At 40.8% G+C, this 17,301-nt stretch overlaps 1 protein-coding gene across 2 annotated transcripts in view; it reads right to left on the bottom strand.

Annotated features, from left to right (window-relative positions):
- Window positions 1-12,959, bottom strand: part of prima1 (proline rich membrane anchor 1) — a 169,430-nt gene extending 156,471 nt beyond the window's left edge. The window contains exons 1-2 of one of the 2 annotated variants that reach the window (XM_078562186.1): window positions 11,530-12,959; window positions 11,277-11,424 (exon numbers count right to left, since the gene is read on the bottom strand). In XM_078562186.1, coding sequence (XP_078418312.1) covers window positions 11,277-11,424; window positions 11,530-11,613 — 232 coding nt within the window. In that variant the 5' untranslated portion in view covers window positions 11,614-12,959. The remainder of the gene's footprint in view (window positions 1-11,276; window positions 11,425-11,529) is intronic. The other variant, XM_078562185.1, reaches the window with a different exon arrangement.
- Window positions 12,960-17,301: the final 4,342 nt, after the last annotated feature.

The following is a 17,301-nucleotide window of genomic DNA, read 5'->3' as shown; positions in this document are numbered from 1 at the left end:
TTAGGATGGGCAACAAATGCCGGCCTTGCCAGCGATGCCCACATTCTATGAAAGAAAGAATTAAAAAAATACTGGTAGAATAGTTATTTTGACATTAACTCAAATGACCAGAAACTTGCATTTTATGCAGTGGTTAATTTTACATGTAAACAATTATAGCACAAACACTTCAGCTCCCACTCACAGTAGGAAAATAGTTTTTTGAGTCCATAACTTATCTTTTCATTTTAACCAGCTACATCTTACTGGAATTCATTAAATGATTTTGCTTCAATTACTGCCAGTCCTAAATGAATCAGCCTTTTTAACAAGGGTCAGTTGGCTTATATCTAGTTGTTAAGCCTGCATTATTACATCTAAGATTTTATTGGACAGTGTTTTGAAAATGTCTGATTATATGATTCGAATGACTTGGGAGTATAACTTCTAGTGGGGATTAAAGATTGAAGTTTTTAAATGTATGATAATGGAAGCACCCACTGGGGTGATGGTAAACAGACTTAAAGTAAATGAAATTCAATGGATGGCATGTGCTTATTTAATAAAGTCAGAGTTAGAAGTGGAATTTTTTGGTAGAGGTGGGATGTCTACAGGTGTCTTCATACTGGGTTTAAAATATTCATTTAGTTTCCCAGAGCAAAGGGAATGCTAGGGAATGGGAGGTAGTGGGTGCTATTTAATAGGATCTGTAAGAGCAGGAAGCATGGCGGCCGTGGGGGACTTAGGTGGGAGCCAAAACCTCGGTTTCCCAATGTTGGGTTGAATTCATGAGATAAAGTGTCAGTGGCGGAGCAGCCAACACACTGCCAGGTGGTGGAAACTATTTACCATTCATTTGCCTACCATGCATCCTTATTAGTTTTGAAACACACCAAATTAATTTTGAAAGTAGGACGTACGTCAGTGGCACACAGGACACTCATGCCTCCTGTTTCCCGATAGCTTAAAAGCTGGCATGCACCAGGTGAGGTTTTTCTATCTTTGGATCTGAAGTGAGGTTTTATCTTTGTCTAACTCACCAGCACAGACATTGTTACCAGGGGAAGATAGCAGAAAGGACATGGCGGGGTGGAGAGTGTGGTGCTCGGGTCCTCAAGTGGCAGCACAACAAGGCACTGGGACACCTGGGGGCAGGAGGAGGAAGTGTCTGAAGGAAGCTAGGTTCTAGTGATCTAGTTGTGTGTGTCCAAGGGAGGCAGCTGCAGCACACATGGCGGGTCAACAGTCAGGAAGGGACTTTGAGCTTGAAGCAGAGCAGGTCCAGCTGCATGGGGAGCAGGTCAATGGTCTGAAGGAGAGTCAAGGGAAAATGAAGGTAGGTGAAAGATAATGGTTAGATGCTCCAGGTTTATTGGGGGAAGGAGCAGGGTAATGTTGGGAGGATCAAAGGAGATGGGAGAAAGCTTAAGGGTGACAGAGGAAGGGTGGAGTTGGATGGGCTCCAGCTGCAATGTGACAGTGTTAGTGTCCATTGAAATGGCTGCTAAGAAACTGCTACCTTGCTGGAGATCATGTACTGTTAGGAAACTTTTACCTCATAGGGATCGTTGGAGGAGGCCACTGTAGGATGGGTGGATTTGTGTGTGTGGCCCATGGGAGGGTCATGCATTCCCAATGATCAACCGCAGCTGCTCTAGGAATGAAACCAAGTCAACAGAGGTGCTCAAATCATTGCCTGTCTTCTTCAAACCTTTCACTTTGTGGATCTGCCATGGGTCTCTTGAACCCTATTTTTTTGCAATCTTGGGCGGTAGAGTACAGGATTTGCCAGGAGGAGGTCCTTTGTCACTCAACAACAAAGGCCACACAGCCATCAGCTGGCACCAGCCGAGGGGGGAGGAGGTTTGGATGAATCCAACCAAGGCCATCTTCATCTCCGAAGAGCATTCGGAACTCAGTTTCGAAGAGGCATACTTGACTTGAAACACTAACTCTGTTTCTCTCTCCACAGATTCTACCAGACCTGCTGAGCATTTCCAGCACTTTGGGTTTTTCTTTCAAATTTCCAGTGTCCTCAGTATCTTGCTACCGGACCATAATTTCCTGCAAACCTTTACCTGCTCCAACTGTGCATTCACCCCTGCCAGGCTCAATTTGGAGCAACCTCACTACACACATCCTCTACTCTCCAGAAGATAATGGGAAGTGCCCTGTTCTCAAATGGGCTGAAAAGCTCTGACTCCACTGAGGATACCGGCTTTGCACTGATACTCAAGTCAATGAAACTGTCATGAGCCATCTCTCTGCTCTTTGCTCACGGTGTCAAGGCCATAATTGCACGAGCAGCGTATTACATCTCATGCTCATCAGTGACCTTGGCCAATCTGCTTGGCAAGTCAATTATGGGGAGGCCAACAGATGCTGCATGTGCAGCCATGTCATGTTGCCTTGAGAATACAAATCACATCAAATACATTACCATCCAATAAAGAATGACCTCTAACACACTGCCACACTGTTGCCTATACAGGTGAGATGTCCCTCAGTCCCCTTCACTCAGCAACAACTGCCAAACATAAAGCATGACAGTCAAGGAGGACAAAATCACAGAAACTCTACAGTGCAGAAGGAGGCTATTCGGCCCATCGAATCTGCACTGGCTCTCTGGAAGAGCATTTTACCTACTCCCACTCCCCTACCTTATAACCATAATCTTGCACATTCGCTCTTTTCAGATAGCGATCTTTTTCCCTTTTGAATATCTCAATCGAACCTGCCTCCACCACCTCTCAGGAAGTTCATTCTAGACTCCAACCACCATCTGGGTGAAAATGTTTTCCTCACCTCACTTCTATTCCTTTTGCCAATTATTTTAAATCTGTGCCCTTTAGTTCTCGATGATCTCTTGAGTGGGAACAGTTTCTCACTATTTATCCTGTCCATACCCCTCAGGATGTTGAATTCTTCTATCAAGTCTCCTCTCAGCCTTATTTTCTCCAAGGAAAACAGACCCAACCTCTCCTCATAGCTACAATTCTCCATCCCTGGAATGATTCTTGTGAATCTTCTCAGTACTATCTCCAATGCCTTCACATTCTTCCTCAATATGGTGCCCAGAACTGGACACAGTACTCCAGATGTGGCCTAACTTGTATCTTTTACAAGTGCAACATGACCTCCTTACTCTTGCATTCAAAGTCCCTATTAATAAAGCCTAAGATACTATATGCTTTATTAGCTGCTCTCACAACCTGCCTTGCCATCTTCAATGATTTATGTACATATACACCAAGGTCCCTCTGTTCCTGCACCTCCTTTAGAGTTTCTCCCTTTATTTTATACTGTCTTGCCATATTCTTTCTGCCAGAATGAATCATCTCACTTCTCTGCAGTGAAATCCACCTGCCACTTGTCTGCCCAACCCACCAACATGCCTAAGCCCTTTTGATGTTCAAGACCATCCTCACAGTTGACAACGTTTCCAGTCTTCGTATCATCTGCAAATTTTGAAATCACGCCCTGAACACTACAGTCTAGATCATTAATATATATTAGGAAGAGCAAGGGTCCCACACTGCCCCCTGGAGAACTCCATTATAAACCTTCCTCCAATCTGAAAAACAACCATTTATCACTACTCTCTGTTTCCTGTCACACAGCCAATTTTTTATCCAAGTGCCTACTTTTTCTTTTATTCCATGAGCTAGAATTTTGCTCACAAATCTGTTGTGTGGCACTGTATCAAATGCCTTTTGAAAACTCATATACACCACAGACTACCTAAATGTTGAATGTGTTTAAATATTATCTGATGCACTGTCAGCATTCTTTTCTCCACATAAATGCAGGTAATAATACTCAAGTCCCTGGGGAAGCTGGAATTGGCATAGATTGCTCTGTTCAAAAATTTACCTGAGCAAGTTTGTCAAATGACTAAATCTGTGTCACTTTAGGAATACTTCACCAGTCTGCTCCTTAATGCAAATGAATATTGTCCTTTGGATATTGTTTCAGATGTCTCACTCCCGGATGATTGCAAACAGCAAGAAATTAATACCCAGTTAATCTGTTTTTGATGGTACAGACTGAGACACTAGAAGAATTTCATGGTTCTTCCTTAAATAGGTCTTTTACATGCACCTGAAAGAATTGTCAGAGTCTTGATTTAACATCTCATCTGAAAAGCAGTTCCTATGTCAAAGCAATGCTTTTTCAATACTGCACAAATATGGCATTTAATATCATGTGCTCACAATGGCCCAGAATGGGCTTGAATCCATAACCTTCTAAGCCAAGAGGTTAAGTGGGTAACACTGAACTAAAGCTGACCCTTGTGGACACACTTTAGGTAGAGAATTAATGTATATTTTACATACTGATTTGCCTTATATCTTGTTAAATGCATCCTAGCTCACCTCATAAAAATCAACAAATTACAGCCACTACCATTACTTAGTGATTCTCCGATAACTATTGCCCTATATAATAAAAAATCTAAAGATTAATATTCCAACCTACAGAAATTCAGATGAATCGAGCCAATAAAATTCTGGAATGCTTTTTTGGTTGATATACCTTATCCACACTACAATATTAATTAGGCTAGAAGATTAATTGACTGTGATATGTATTAATGTGCAAGAAAGGCAACAGCCCAGGTAACTCAAAAGAATTGAAAGTCTTACAGCAAGACTGCTTCTGAAGACGTTAATGACACTGACTAAGAAGCTTCATGGGTAAAGGGTATTGCTCTGACAACATCAGTGAAATACGAAATCTAATAGAGCTATGCAACCAAAGGTAAAACACCAGGCATGGCAACTTTCCGAGATGCACAGAAAGCATTAACTGGGTGAATGGAACTTCCTTCAGCTCTATGTGTATGTGGATTTGGTCCCATATTCAATAATGGACACAAATAGTGCACAACTCACAGACATATATTCTGGTTAAGTGTCAGTTTTGGCCTTCGGGTAAGCACGCAATAGGGCTTCCCCTTTCATTCCGTGGTAGATATTATTCCTTTCAAGTCCCTTACTGGTTGATGTGCATTTGCAATTAAGGTAATAAAAGCAAGTAAGACGTACCATGAAAATACACTTTTTAAACAGATGACATATTTCAGCTGTTCAGTTCTCTAGCTACAACATTTATTGAGACAAGGCCAAAGCATATCTAATATCAGCAGTTCTAGCCATTACTCCCACCCCAGCCCCTCAAATAAGAGGTAGTGGTAATATTACAGGGTTAGTAATCCAGAAGCTCAGGCTAATGCTCTGGGGGCATGGTTCAAATTCCACCATGGCAGCTGGTGGAATATGCATTCAATTAATAAATATGGATTGCAAAGCTGGTCTCAGTAATGTTAACCATGAAACTAATCATCAATTGTTGTGTCTGATCTGGTTCACTAATGTCCTTACCTGGTCTGGTGACTCCAGATCCACAATAATGTGGTTGACTCTTAATTGCCCCCTGAAATGGCCTTGCAAGCCACTCAGTTCAAGGGCAATTAGGGACAGATAACAAATGCTGACCTCGCCAGTGATGACCACATCCCATTAAAGAAAAAACAGTTGATCCATAGGAGATTAGGTTTCCACATTCTTGCAAGACTTAATAAACATCAAATTTCTCTTAGCAGTTTTGAAATAAAACATCTTTGTTCACAAGGCCATATGACTGAGGAAACAAAGAGGGCAATCCAGCTAAAGACGCAAGAGGACTGAATTCTCACGCCTAGAGTATATCATGATCTTTCACTCATTTGCTCCGTAGAAACTTTCTAGGTCCTCACCAAGCAATAATGGAATTAATATCGTAATTTACAAGAATCTTGCAGCACTCTAAAGAGTGAAAACTAATCAGAGTCAAATGCAGCCTAATTAAAGGTGCAGAAAGTTATGTAAGCATGTCAGGAAATAGGTCAGGTACTGGTTCTGGAAAAGAAAAAAATGGTTTACCATTCCATTAAAGCATATTAAGAAAATTGCTAAACCAGAGCATGCTAACAGCCACAGGAAGGGAGAATGGACTTGGACTTTTATAATACTTTTCATGTAACAGCCATTTTCTACCCAACAAGATCCCACAAATAAAAAAAAATGAATAAGTGATCAGATAATTTGTTTTTGTTGGTCCTGATTTGAAGAGGAATGCTGGCCAGGATGACAGAAATTGGTTATGATCCATTTTCAGTTGCATCAGCAGCGATGTACAGAATGTGAGAGATGCAAACGGACAACCTGAGGCTGGCCTAAAGTTGGACTTGGGGTCTCATTTACATTATTTGGATGAGTTACTGGCACCCATCATGCCTGGATAGGCAGCTTTCCCATTTTATATTGTTGGCTATTGAGACACTTGATTTTCAATTTAGCAATTTAAACTAGGCATTGGGTCTTTCACACAAAAATGCAAGGGACATAACAACTGTTTATAGCAGTTGTCAGGAACTCCTGAAAAATGGCTAAATCCAATACTGGGTCTGGCATCCTTGGGTGCAGGGCATTGGTCATTGAAATTGGTCCTTGTTTGTTGGCCCTTTTTATACAACCATAAGACACAAGCAACAAGATCTAATTTCTACTCCAGAGCTTTTTTATTTGTGTCCACCAGAATTGTGTAACATCTCTGATGAAAGATGGTACTGCCTCAGGCTTACTTCAATACCACTTCTATTCCCTATCACCATCACCTCCTTTTTCCCCTCCAAGTCACACACATCATCCCGAGTATTAAGGCAGATACCATCATTCTTTTCTTACTAGGTCAATATCCACGAATTCGTAATCTAACACCAATGCAAACACCACAAAGACTGCAGCAGATGAAAGGGAAGGTCCAACACCACCTTCACAGGGCAATTATTGATGGACAATAAATATGACCTGCATTCTCTGGAAAAAAAAACCTACATAACCACTTTTATTAATACCTTTGTGATCATAAAGATTAAAACATCAGTCCAACCCAACTAATAGCCAGGAGTCAAAAGCAAAATACCGCAGATGCAGGAAATCTGAAATGAAAACAGAAAATACGAGAAATGCTCACTAGGTCTGGCAGCATCTGTGAGAGAGAAATAGAGTTAACGTTTGAGGTCCATGACCTTCCTTCAGATGAGTTCTGAAAAGCTGACACTGTTTTTCTCTCTCCATAGATGCCGCCAGACCTGCTGAATATTTACATCATTCTCTGTTTTCACATCATTAATAACTAAGATAACTGTTCTCCAAAAAAGATAATTACGCGCCCAACCTATTGTTTTGAGATGTGACCATCAGCGCATGCTTCATTCTCTATTGTCATTAAATCATATCTGCATAAATAAATGAGGCACTTTAAGCATTCCCCAAGTCAAACTCTCAAAAATATTAAGAAAATAAATTTCTTCCTGTGTAATATTTTGTATGGTTGAAACTGCTCAATCTGTATAAAACTGCTAAACTTTCAGAAAAGTGAGCCTCTTTCTGAGTCTTTTAAATGCTTAAACTTCAATGAAAAGAGAAACTATAATAACAAATGCAAGCAGATAACCAAGGCAGCTCTGTACATTTTTAAAAGTATAAAGAAACAAAGACTCTCCAGTAACACAAAGGACTGAATTTTTGCAGAGGGAGAGGCTCTCCTTCTGCACAAAAATGCTGACAAAGGCCCAAGACCAGAACTCCCACACCTGAATCAGGCCTCCGCCTGGTTTTGGGCGGGGGGGGGGGGGGGGGGGGGGGGGGGGGGGGTTGAAGCTGTGAATCAATTTCTAAATAACACATTCATGGTTCACGGAGGCAACTGCCCACATGAATCAGCATGTGATTTTGGTGAGGTAGGAGTCTGAAATCCAAAGTGTGCACATTAGACCAGGTAAGAGCAGGTCTGAACCATGTTATGTGTTTGGATAGCCGGGGTACCCCTTTGGAGAGGCAACTACCCCTTTGGAAATGGTCCCTGGACATCTTTGCTACAGGTCAGGTACCCTTTTGGAGAGGTAAGGCACCCTTTGGGAGAAGTCAGGTACCTGTTGAGATTGTTAAAAGTAGATATAATTACGTGCAAAAAGTGAGGTCCCACTGGGACGATCAAAGCTGTCAAAAAGCAGTCAAAGAGCTGTCAAAACTGTCAAAGCCGCTAAAAGAACTTGAATGGTGTCAAAGAGCTGTCAAAGCTGTCAAGGGATTTAACTCAGCTGGGCTTTAATTTTTGTCAAAAAACGTGTGGAGTTTAAAAAAGATCAGTGCTTGATATTTTACTTTCTGTTGATATAAGCCTGAGGGTCATCATTATAGGATTTGTGCTGCATGACTGATTTTATAACCTAACATTTTCACAATAGTGTTTCTGTTAAGTGAGCAATTTGATTAACAGATTCAAATGGTTATAGCAGAGAAATGCTTGTTTTCATAAGAGATTAAGTACTTAAGTGAAATATTTGTTTTTATAAGAGATTAGTTGAAAGAATTTCAATGTATTGAATGAGGAGCCATGGGGTGGGTAGAGGAGCATAGGGTGGCATGGGGGGGGGGCTTGGTGTGTGGTGGGAGGGGCATAGGGATGCAGTGTATTGGGTGCCATGGGGGTGGATAGAGAGGCTTGGGGTGCCATGGGGTGGGTGGGGGGGGGGATGAGGTGGAAAAAGTGGGCATGGAGAGTGTGTGGGAGGTGAGGGCATTTTCTATTGTATTCATTTTTTAAAATAACTTCAACTAAGTGCTGGTGCATAGAGGCAGGCCTTCTGCACTTGTTCTGGGACAACAGGTCCGACTTCTAATCCAGCCTACGCCCCCAGAATGAAAATCTGACCTTTTGGGCCTTTTTCCTGGGTTGGATTCGCTGAGTTGGGAAACGTGGTGGTAATGTATGAAAAATGCTATGTCAGTTCATGTATAATTTGTTACAGGTTCAAAGCAAAAAAAAATCTAGTTACTTACTGCTGGGCATTTTTCCCTTGGAGCTGAACCAAACAACAATTAAACTCTGAGCAACCTGACTTTGTTTACTTCAGAACAATTAGCCTTTGTTTCCTTAAACAGAACACGGTTCCACTTCAGCAGAATAATATTCTGTATGCTACACAGTATTAAACTCCTGTACTTAAAGTGCAAAGCACCACCTCATTCAATGTGAACAATGCCAAGGGACATCCACTAATGATGCACGAAAGAGAGCATATTTAAAGCTTTCCTGTGTTTCTTACACACGTAAACAGGTAGTTGTTTCTATTTTAGTGGTAAACATATAAATTAGTGTAAAACAGTTCCAAGTAAGCTTGTCTCGTAAGTAATGAGATAAAGTCACGTTTACAATGAATATATTTTATGTGATTGTAAATTTAAGCTGTAAGAACATTGATAATAAAGGTGTAGACTTGTTTCCGGTCACTACGGTTTGAAGGAGATATAATTAGTCTGACCTAGGCCCTGAGCTCTGGAAAGCCCTCCCCACACCTCTCCATCTCATTTTCTTCAAGACACTCCATAAAACCTATCTCCATGACGAAGCTTTTGTTCACCTGATCTAATATCTCCTTATGTGGCATGGTGTCATATTTGTTTTATGCTGCTCTTTTGGGATATTTTATTACATTAAAAGGTGCTTTTAAGCTGTTGTTGGCAGAGAGCAGGGTGAAATTTATACTGCAGGGGAAAGTAGTGATCATTACAAGCATGCTTGCAGCAGATAGTTATTTTCTGAGTTAATTGGGCAAATTATTCTTCACTATATGGTTCTCTGAATAGCTGGGGCTCTTACAATTTCATCCCATGAAATATATGTTATTGGATTGGACCTACATGAGGGAATAAATAACTCAATTAGAAATTAAAAGATTTTTTTTCCCCTTCAGCTTACACTTCAAAACTATTCTAAATAAAGATCTAATTTGTTGCAAGGTTCCAATATTTATGCATATTTCCTCACAAAAATTTCCTTCTAGAAGCTTTTTGTAATCAAGACAAACATAGCCTGTTGAAGTCATCCAAATACATTTCTAAATGTTAATGCACGAGTGATTTATAAAATAAAACCAAGGTTATGTTTCAATTGATGAAAGAGTTTTGCAAAGCAGACTAGATTCTAGCAAGTAGGTGGTTTACTGTTGAAGAATAACGTACACCTCTCAATCTCTTTCACAGTGCATTGTGTAGCACAATCATTTAATTTACCAGCACTGCAATGAATCTTTAGCAAAAAATGGAAAGAAACTGGCCATGTAGGTTATTGCTTCAGTTCATTCACAAAATAGCTATCCTAATGTTCATGCTAATCATTTAAAAATATATCCTTTCCTCCATGCTATCACAGGAACAATTCCACCTGATAACATGAACAGCACAATTATTAGCCTGAAGTTGCATAATCTCATGACTACAATGATGTAATTTGCTCTGGCTATGCACTGACTTGATCTATTGTTATGCATAGCTCGAGCCTGAGGCAGGCTTTCACTGAAAGCTTGCACTTTACCCAAGGCAAAGCATGGACATCTACTCTGTATTTAATAAATCTCAGAAAAAGGAAATCCTGAATAACTACCATCACTAAAAGCAAACGGGAAAATAGAATTTAAAATGCCATCAGTAGAGATGTGAAAACTGTCCCACATTGATTTTTACCTAATAAATATATTAATCTTCTCAGAACTGCTTGAAACATTGTGCAGTAGTTTACAGTGAAATTTAATACAGTATATATCCCAGCGGAAAAAAACTGAAGAATTAGAGTCCTGAACAATGAATATTTGGATTCTACTAAACAAATTGTGTAGCACTTTTTGGGAGGAATTGTGATCTACCATTCTTACAGTCATTAAATCAGAATCATATAAGATCACAGGTGATCCATGTCCTTAACTTTCTAAAACAGCTCAAGGATCTCAAAACATCATAGATTCTTCAGGTTTTCGTTTAAAATTAGTAATTTTCGGCACAGCAACTAATGTTAATCTCCCGGCGCTGCAGAACTTCGCTTAAAATTAAGAGCTTTTTGTCACTGCTGCTGATGAGTGGAAGCGAACGGTGGTGGTGGTGGTGTCAGCAAAAACGCCCACAGCACCCAAGCAAAGGCAGACTCGGCCAAAAGTCCAGAAAGGGTGGGAGGAAGTTAAAAATTGGAGGGGATGAGATCACGTTCATCTCTTAGCTCGGGGTGAATTTAAACTCCTGGCCTTGCTCAGGTTAGAGGAACTCAAGAGAGGAGGAGGAGGGCGGCCCTCGTCCACTCAGCCTTCTCTGTCTAAACTGTGCCCATCGCTTGTGTGGGTTTTTCTCACTGCCCCACACACACACACACTCTGTACTCGGGCCTGAGGTGGGTATGCTAAGGGCATGTTTTCCACTTACTTGCAGATGCCAATTGCCTGGGCGGTGGCGGGGGAGGCGGTGGCGGGGGTAACGGGGGAGGTCGACACGAGCAGATCTCATGGCAGCTGTCAGTCACCGTCTCAAAAACCGATCTCCCGCCTGATTTCTGGAGTTCGCCCTGAGAAAGCTGGCAGAGTAAAACAAACTTGCATTAAAATCAAGCACCGGGGCGGGGTGGGGGTGGGAATAACAAATGCAAACCACTTTATGACTACATCTGCTCACTACCCACCTGAAAGAAAAACACCAGCAAAGTGAGAAGATAGCGACTCAGAATCCAGGGGTAGAGAGTAAATGGCAGGTCAGCGGTCAGCATTCCGCCTGCACGATTAAAATTCAACACGTTAAACTGGGGCGGGATTACCGCACTAAAAGACGGCAAATCGCCTCGAATTTGAACGGGTCCCACAAACTTTCTCTTGTTGTTTGGGGAGGGTTAGAATGTTCCAGAAAGACTTTCTGTCTCTTCACAGTTAAGTTGTCCTTGTTGACTTGTTCCCCGAGACATGAGGCAGTTTGAGCCTCTCTTCACGCACTGGGGAGGTGGGGTGGATGGCGCTTAAACTGGCTGCCGCCAGCAGAGAGAGAGAGGAGGAGAGATGTCCGTCCCTTGTTTGAGACAACTTGGATCTTCTGTTTATACTGACAGAGAGAGACCAGACCTGCCTTAAAGTCGCAATGGCCGCATCGCAAAACTGCTCGTCTGAAAACAGGTATTCAGCGGTCCGGAAAAAAGTTAGCAAAGCTCAAAGAGGGGGTGGAATCTTCTCCCAAACCGTAGTTTTAAATGATACGAAGGAATCACTCTTTCAGGCAATTGCTGCAACAGGCAATGTCCAGTGGGCACTCAAGGCGTTGTAAAGGCATTTTGGAGCCAATCCGTTTTCGTCTCCACTTCGCAGTTTGAGAGGGAGAGGCACACAGCCGGCCAGCCGCCCTCCCACAGGTCGCCTGGGATGTGACTGAACACTGGCCACTCGCGCCAAATCACCTCGCTGTCGCTCCTTTTGAAAGACAGGTGGAAGGAGTGAAAAACAGCGACGTTGCAAAATAAACGAAAATACACCCCCCTCTCTCTCTCTCTCTCTCTTCCTCCCCACGCCCCACTCCTCCCTCCTCTTGTTAATCTTTGGTAACGCGCTAAATCCCCCGTCGCCGAAAATGTTCAGAGCGAGAGAGTGTCAGTTCGCAACTGTGCGAGCGAGAGTCCCGAGAGCTGCTTCAAACGTTTTTCACATCACTCCACTGCACCCAGGCTCATTCTCGAAGTGAGTAGCATCATGTTGGATCTGCATATGCAAAGAATTTCCCTCCAGCTCGCCTCTGAATCTAATCTATGCTTAGCATGCTGCAGCAATTTTTCAGAGCGATGTAGCGTGTCCATTGTGCACTGCCCTGTATTTGACAGCCACTGACTGCTTTGGCTTTATTCCGCTGGAATATCAGTGTGCGGGCTCAAGTGACTGTGCTGTAGCCTCAGCCACTTCCCTCTCCCATGGTTTAGGTCTTGTATTAACGGTGCTCGGAGTCCTGCGGGTCATGCTCTGTCTTCTTTTGCCCCACGTTCAAGCCGCGCAGAAATGCATTGGTGTGTACATCCCCAGGTTGAAGTAAAGCAAATGCAGGCACTCAGCACACACTGGGTTCCTCCTGCGTGTTATCTAATATCCGCCATGTTGTTGTATGATTATATTCATCAATTGTGATTGATGCATAGTGAGAGTCCCGGCGCCGTGATATACTGGGAACCCCCAAAGTTGTGACACCCACTTACATTTTCAATGCGCGACCCCTATTCAGTAGCTGATAGTTCTCCAAACACATTTTAGTTATTAAAGGGGAAAAGTTCTCAATTTACATTTAACATCGCCTACAATGCTTCGACTGGAATTTGTAGTGCTTAGAAGAAAACATTAAGCAGGTTAAAAAAGTAATTCAAACGTACCCACAGATTGGGGGCATATTTCAGTGTAATGGCAACCGTATTGAACTTTTTACACAATACTTTCCACAGACACCTCCTGTCCTGCAACAGCCCAATTTCATGAAGTTAACACAAGTGAGCATGATCTGTTACATGACAGTTTATGTATTCCACTTCACGTTGTGCCGGTCATTCTTCTGGGACATGGGTTTTTCTTGTCCAATTTTTGATAATAGTTTGCAGTTTGATAAGACGACAAGTTACAGAAGCCAAGACATTAACAAACGCAAGCTTCATAAAGTGCTTTTACTGTTAAGTAGGCTTGTCAGTGTCCATAATGCAGATATTATTCACTCAGACACACACACAAACTTCAACATTTTGTCCACTAAGGCATGGTTTCTACATATGGTGAGGCTATGGTAAATGCTTGTTTATCCAATCCTGACAGTTAACCTAATGTGAATATCATTGAGGTTTTTACTATTCTGGAATCCGATTCCCAGTTTATTCAATTGACGGAGAAACAATTAAAATCTGCATGTTACCAAATAAGTGCCTTAAATTTCATACAGCTGCATATTGGTAATTTGCAAATTACTGAGGTAAGCTTCTGCTTTCAACTATCACGGGAAATCAAGAAAAAGTATTTAGATCTCTAATTTAAGAGGCATATCTCAATGGTCTAGACTTTGAAACGGTAGTTATGTGAAGGTAAGCCTGATCACTTACCATCCAGGTGGTAACACTGTAAATTTAAATAATTATAAACTTAATTTGATTTGGCAGTCAGTTAGGCTACTCAATCAGTAGTTAGAATTTCCAATCTTTCACCTTGAGTAAACAAAAATAAGTATATACACATTAGTGACAAGAACTATGAGAACCTAACATGATCATCTACTTTTAATGTGAAAAGACAAATCGTGTATTGACGAGGGAAAAATGCTCATTCTCATGAAACAATTCATCAAATCTCAAGGTTCTATTTTGAAACTAAATAGATTCTACTGACGATAGAAGTGTGAGTGTATTTTTTTAATGCAACTATTAAAGTTTCTAGACTTTTCAGTTATCTAGGATTCTTTTGTATTCTTTAGTAAGTCTGCTGTCTTTAATATATTCATGTAGAGGGTAGCAACAGCCAAATTAATTCATGCAAGTATTGCATTTGTCTACAGTATTTTCAAGATACATTCACTTTCCTTGCAGTGCACTACGGTAATAAGCTGCAAAGAGGATTTGCATATTGCAGTGTGTATCAATTTCGGTAAAATCAGTAAGTATTACTGCATAGTGCCTCCATACCCACCAGTAGGGTGAACACATTAATTTGTCTAACATTAAAAAAAACTCAATTGACTATAATCCGCGAGTGTAGATTGTCTTTAGCCTCTAATCCCTGCTTATTCTACTGTGGTTAATGCTTCTTTGAACTGCCCAGCCCTTTCCACTCAAACATTGAAATGCCACATCCTCCTTGCTCTTCCACAATCTACTTGTTTTTTTCATTAGTTCCTGATTTAGTACATCGCCATCCCTGCACTTTTCAATGCCAGCAGTGTATAAGGACTCAGTTATATTTTTGCTACTTTAATTAAAGAGGTTGGATAAAGATCATGCTCCAAGTAGTTTCCAACATTTTAAGAATTATGAATAACACCAAAGTGCAACACACATTAAAACATTCTACACCCAGTCTCCTTTACAAAAAAACTTCAAGCTTCCATAATCTAAGAGATGACATGTCTCGTCTCTTCATCCGAGTGTGATTTATGATGCCATTAGAGAGTACCACTTTGTGATTTAGAAGTTGGCATTTGCTTTCAGGAAATTGAATTTATAACCGTCCCTTTTATATTGGCTCAATGGATGTTTCAGTCCACCAGCATATAGCATTTTCCAAAATATTCAACCAGAATTTGTAAATTTACATTAATCATTTTCTGCAAGGCAGTATGTTTATCCAAAAAATATCAACGGGTAGGATCTTATTCCTAATTTCTTTAAACTATTTATCCCAGAAGACATAGCAAAACCTTCTTATTATGACTCAAGCTGCTCAAGCACAACCTGATGGCATGCATCCTAGAGTCTTAAAAAAGTGGCTGCAGAGATAGTAGAGGCATTGGTTATAATCTTCCAAAATTCCTCAGATTCTGGCTGGGTCCCAGTGGATTGGAAAATAGCAAATGTAAGACCTATATTCAAGAAAGGATGGAGAAAGAAAGCAGAAAATTATAGACCAGCTAGTTGATGTCTGTCCCAGGAAAACTGCTAGAATCCATTATTAAAGAGGTTATAGCACGATACTTAGAAAATTATAATGTGATCAGACAGAGTCAGCATGGTTTTGTGAAAGGGAATTTGTGTTTAACTAACTTATTAGCATTGTTACGACCGGGATGGGAGGAGTCCACAATTTCTCTAGCCCCACTACTCCACGGATCGCACCATAAATGCAAATGTTTAATTCGCTCACCAAAATGGCCAGTTGTTTACTTTGCTAATGCTAGACCCCGAACAAAAGAGGCTTTAACCAGGCTTCCTTCAATAAACTCAGAATAATTGATTTATTATGAAATTAACATTTTTTTTTAAAACAAGTTGAAAAACTGGTTAACATACAATTTGTAATCCAGAAATGTAATGATTTACCCCTTTTAAAATCCCAACACACAAAAACAAAGGACAAGACAAGTAAGGTCTCTGCAGAGGTTGGCATAAGGGAACACTTTATGAAAAAGGATAAAGTTTGAAAAGATCTTCACGTCATTGATTTGGTGTTCCTGCATGTAAAGTTGGAGTGCCGGTCACAGTATTGTCTAAAAGTCCTTTCCAAAGGATCTTCGGTGAAACACTGTCTTTGTTAATTCTTACTTGTCATAGCTTCACAGGCTTTTAAATACAGACGAGTTATTCTGAGATGAGAATTTTCTGGCTGAAGGTGAACACCCACTCTGGACCGCAGGCAATAGAGAGAGAGAGGAATAATCTTCCTCACAGTTCACTCCCGAGACATACACTGAGTTCAAAAAACATGTTCAGACAGAACGTCTCACAGGCCAGGTGTTTGTCAGATAATCAGCAGGAGCCCACAATCTGGCAGCAGCAATTTTTAAAAAATGTTTAATTCTAGTGAAAAAACAAAACTCATCTCCCCAGGTATCTTGCTGGTCATTTAGCTGAAGTCATGTGATTTCTTGGAAAAAGCAGCTTGTTCACAGACAAAAGTGAACTTATAACCTTTAAAAAATAACTCAGGAGAGTGCCCAAATAATTCAATGTCCTTCCAAGTTTTTTTTTAAAAGCACATAGTTCTTGGAGATATGGATTCCTAAGAGAGTTCTTTGAAAAAGTAATAAGCAAGGTGGATAAAGGGGAACCTGTAGATGTGGTGTACATGTATTTCCAAAAGGCATTTGACAAGATGCCACATCAAAGGTTACAACACAAAATAAGAGCTCATGGTGTACGTGGTGACATAGTCACTTGGATAAAGGATTGGTTAGCTAACGGGATCAATAGGTCTTTTTCGGCTTGGCAAGCTGTAACTAGTGGAGTGCCGAAAGGATCAGTGCTGGGACCTCAACTATTTACAATCTATATCAATTACTTTAACGAAGGGACCAAAAGTATGGTAGCTAAATTTGCCAATAACACCAAGATAGATAAGAAATTAATTTGTCAAGAGGAGGTAAAAAAGTCCACAAATAGATATAGTTAGGCTGAATGTGTGTGCAAAAAATTTGGCAGATCGAAGTTAGGAAGTTTTATTGCAACTGTACAGGGTCTTGGTGAGACCACATCTGGAGGACTGTTGGTAGTTTTTATCAAATAAGGAGACAAAGGATATAATTATGTTAGAAGCAGTTCAGAAAAGGTTCACTTTATTCATTCCTGTGATGAAGGTCTTACCTTATGAAGAAATGTTGAACAGGTTGGACTATACCCATTGGAGCTTAGAAGAATGAGACGTGATCTTATTGAAACATAAAAGATCCTGAGGGGTCTTGATAGGGTAAATACCGGGAGGATGTTTCCTCGTGGGAAAAATTAGAAATAGGGAACTCAGTTTAA

Source organism: Cetorhinus maximus, chromosome 18, assembly GCF_964194155.1.
Source record: "Cetorhinus maximus chromosome 18, sCetMax3.hap1.1, whole genome shotgun sequence".
NCBI lineage: Eukaryota > Metazoa > Chordata > Chondrichthyes > Lamniformes > Cetorhinidae > Cetorhinus > Cetorhinus maximus.
Note: the sequence above shows the minus strand (reverse complement) of the source record. Positions and strands in the feature narration are given on the sequence as shown.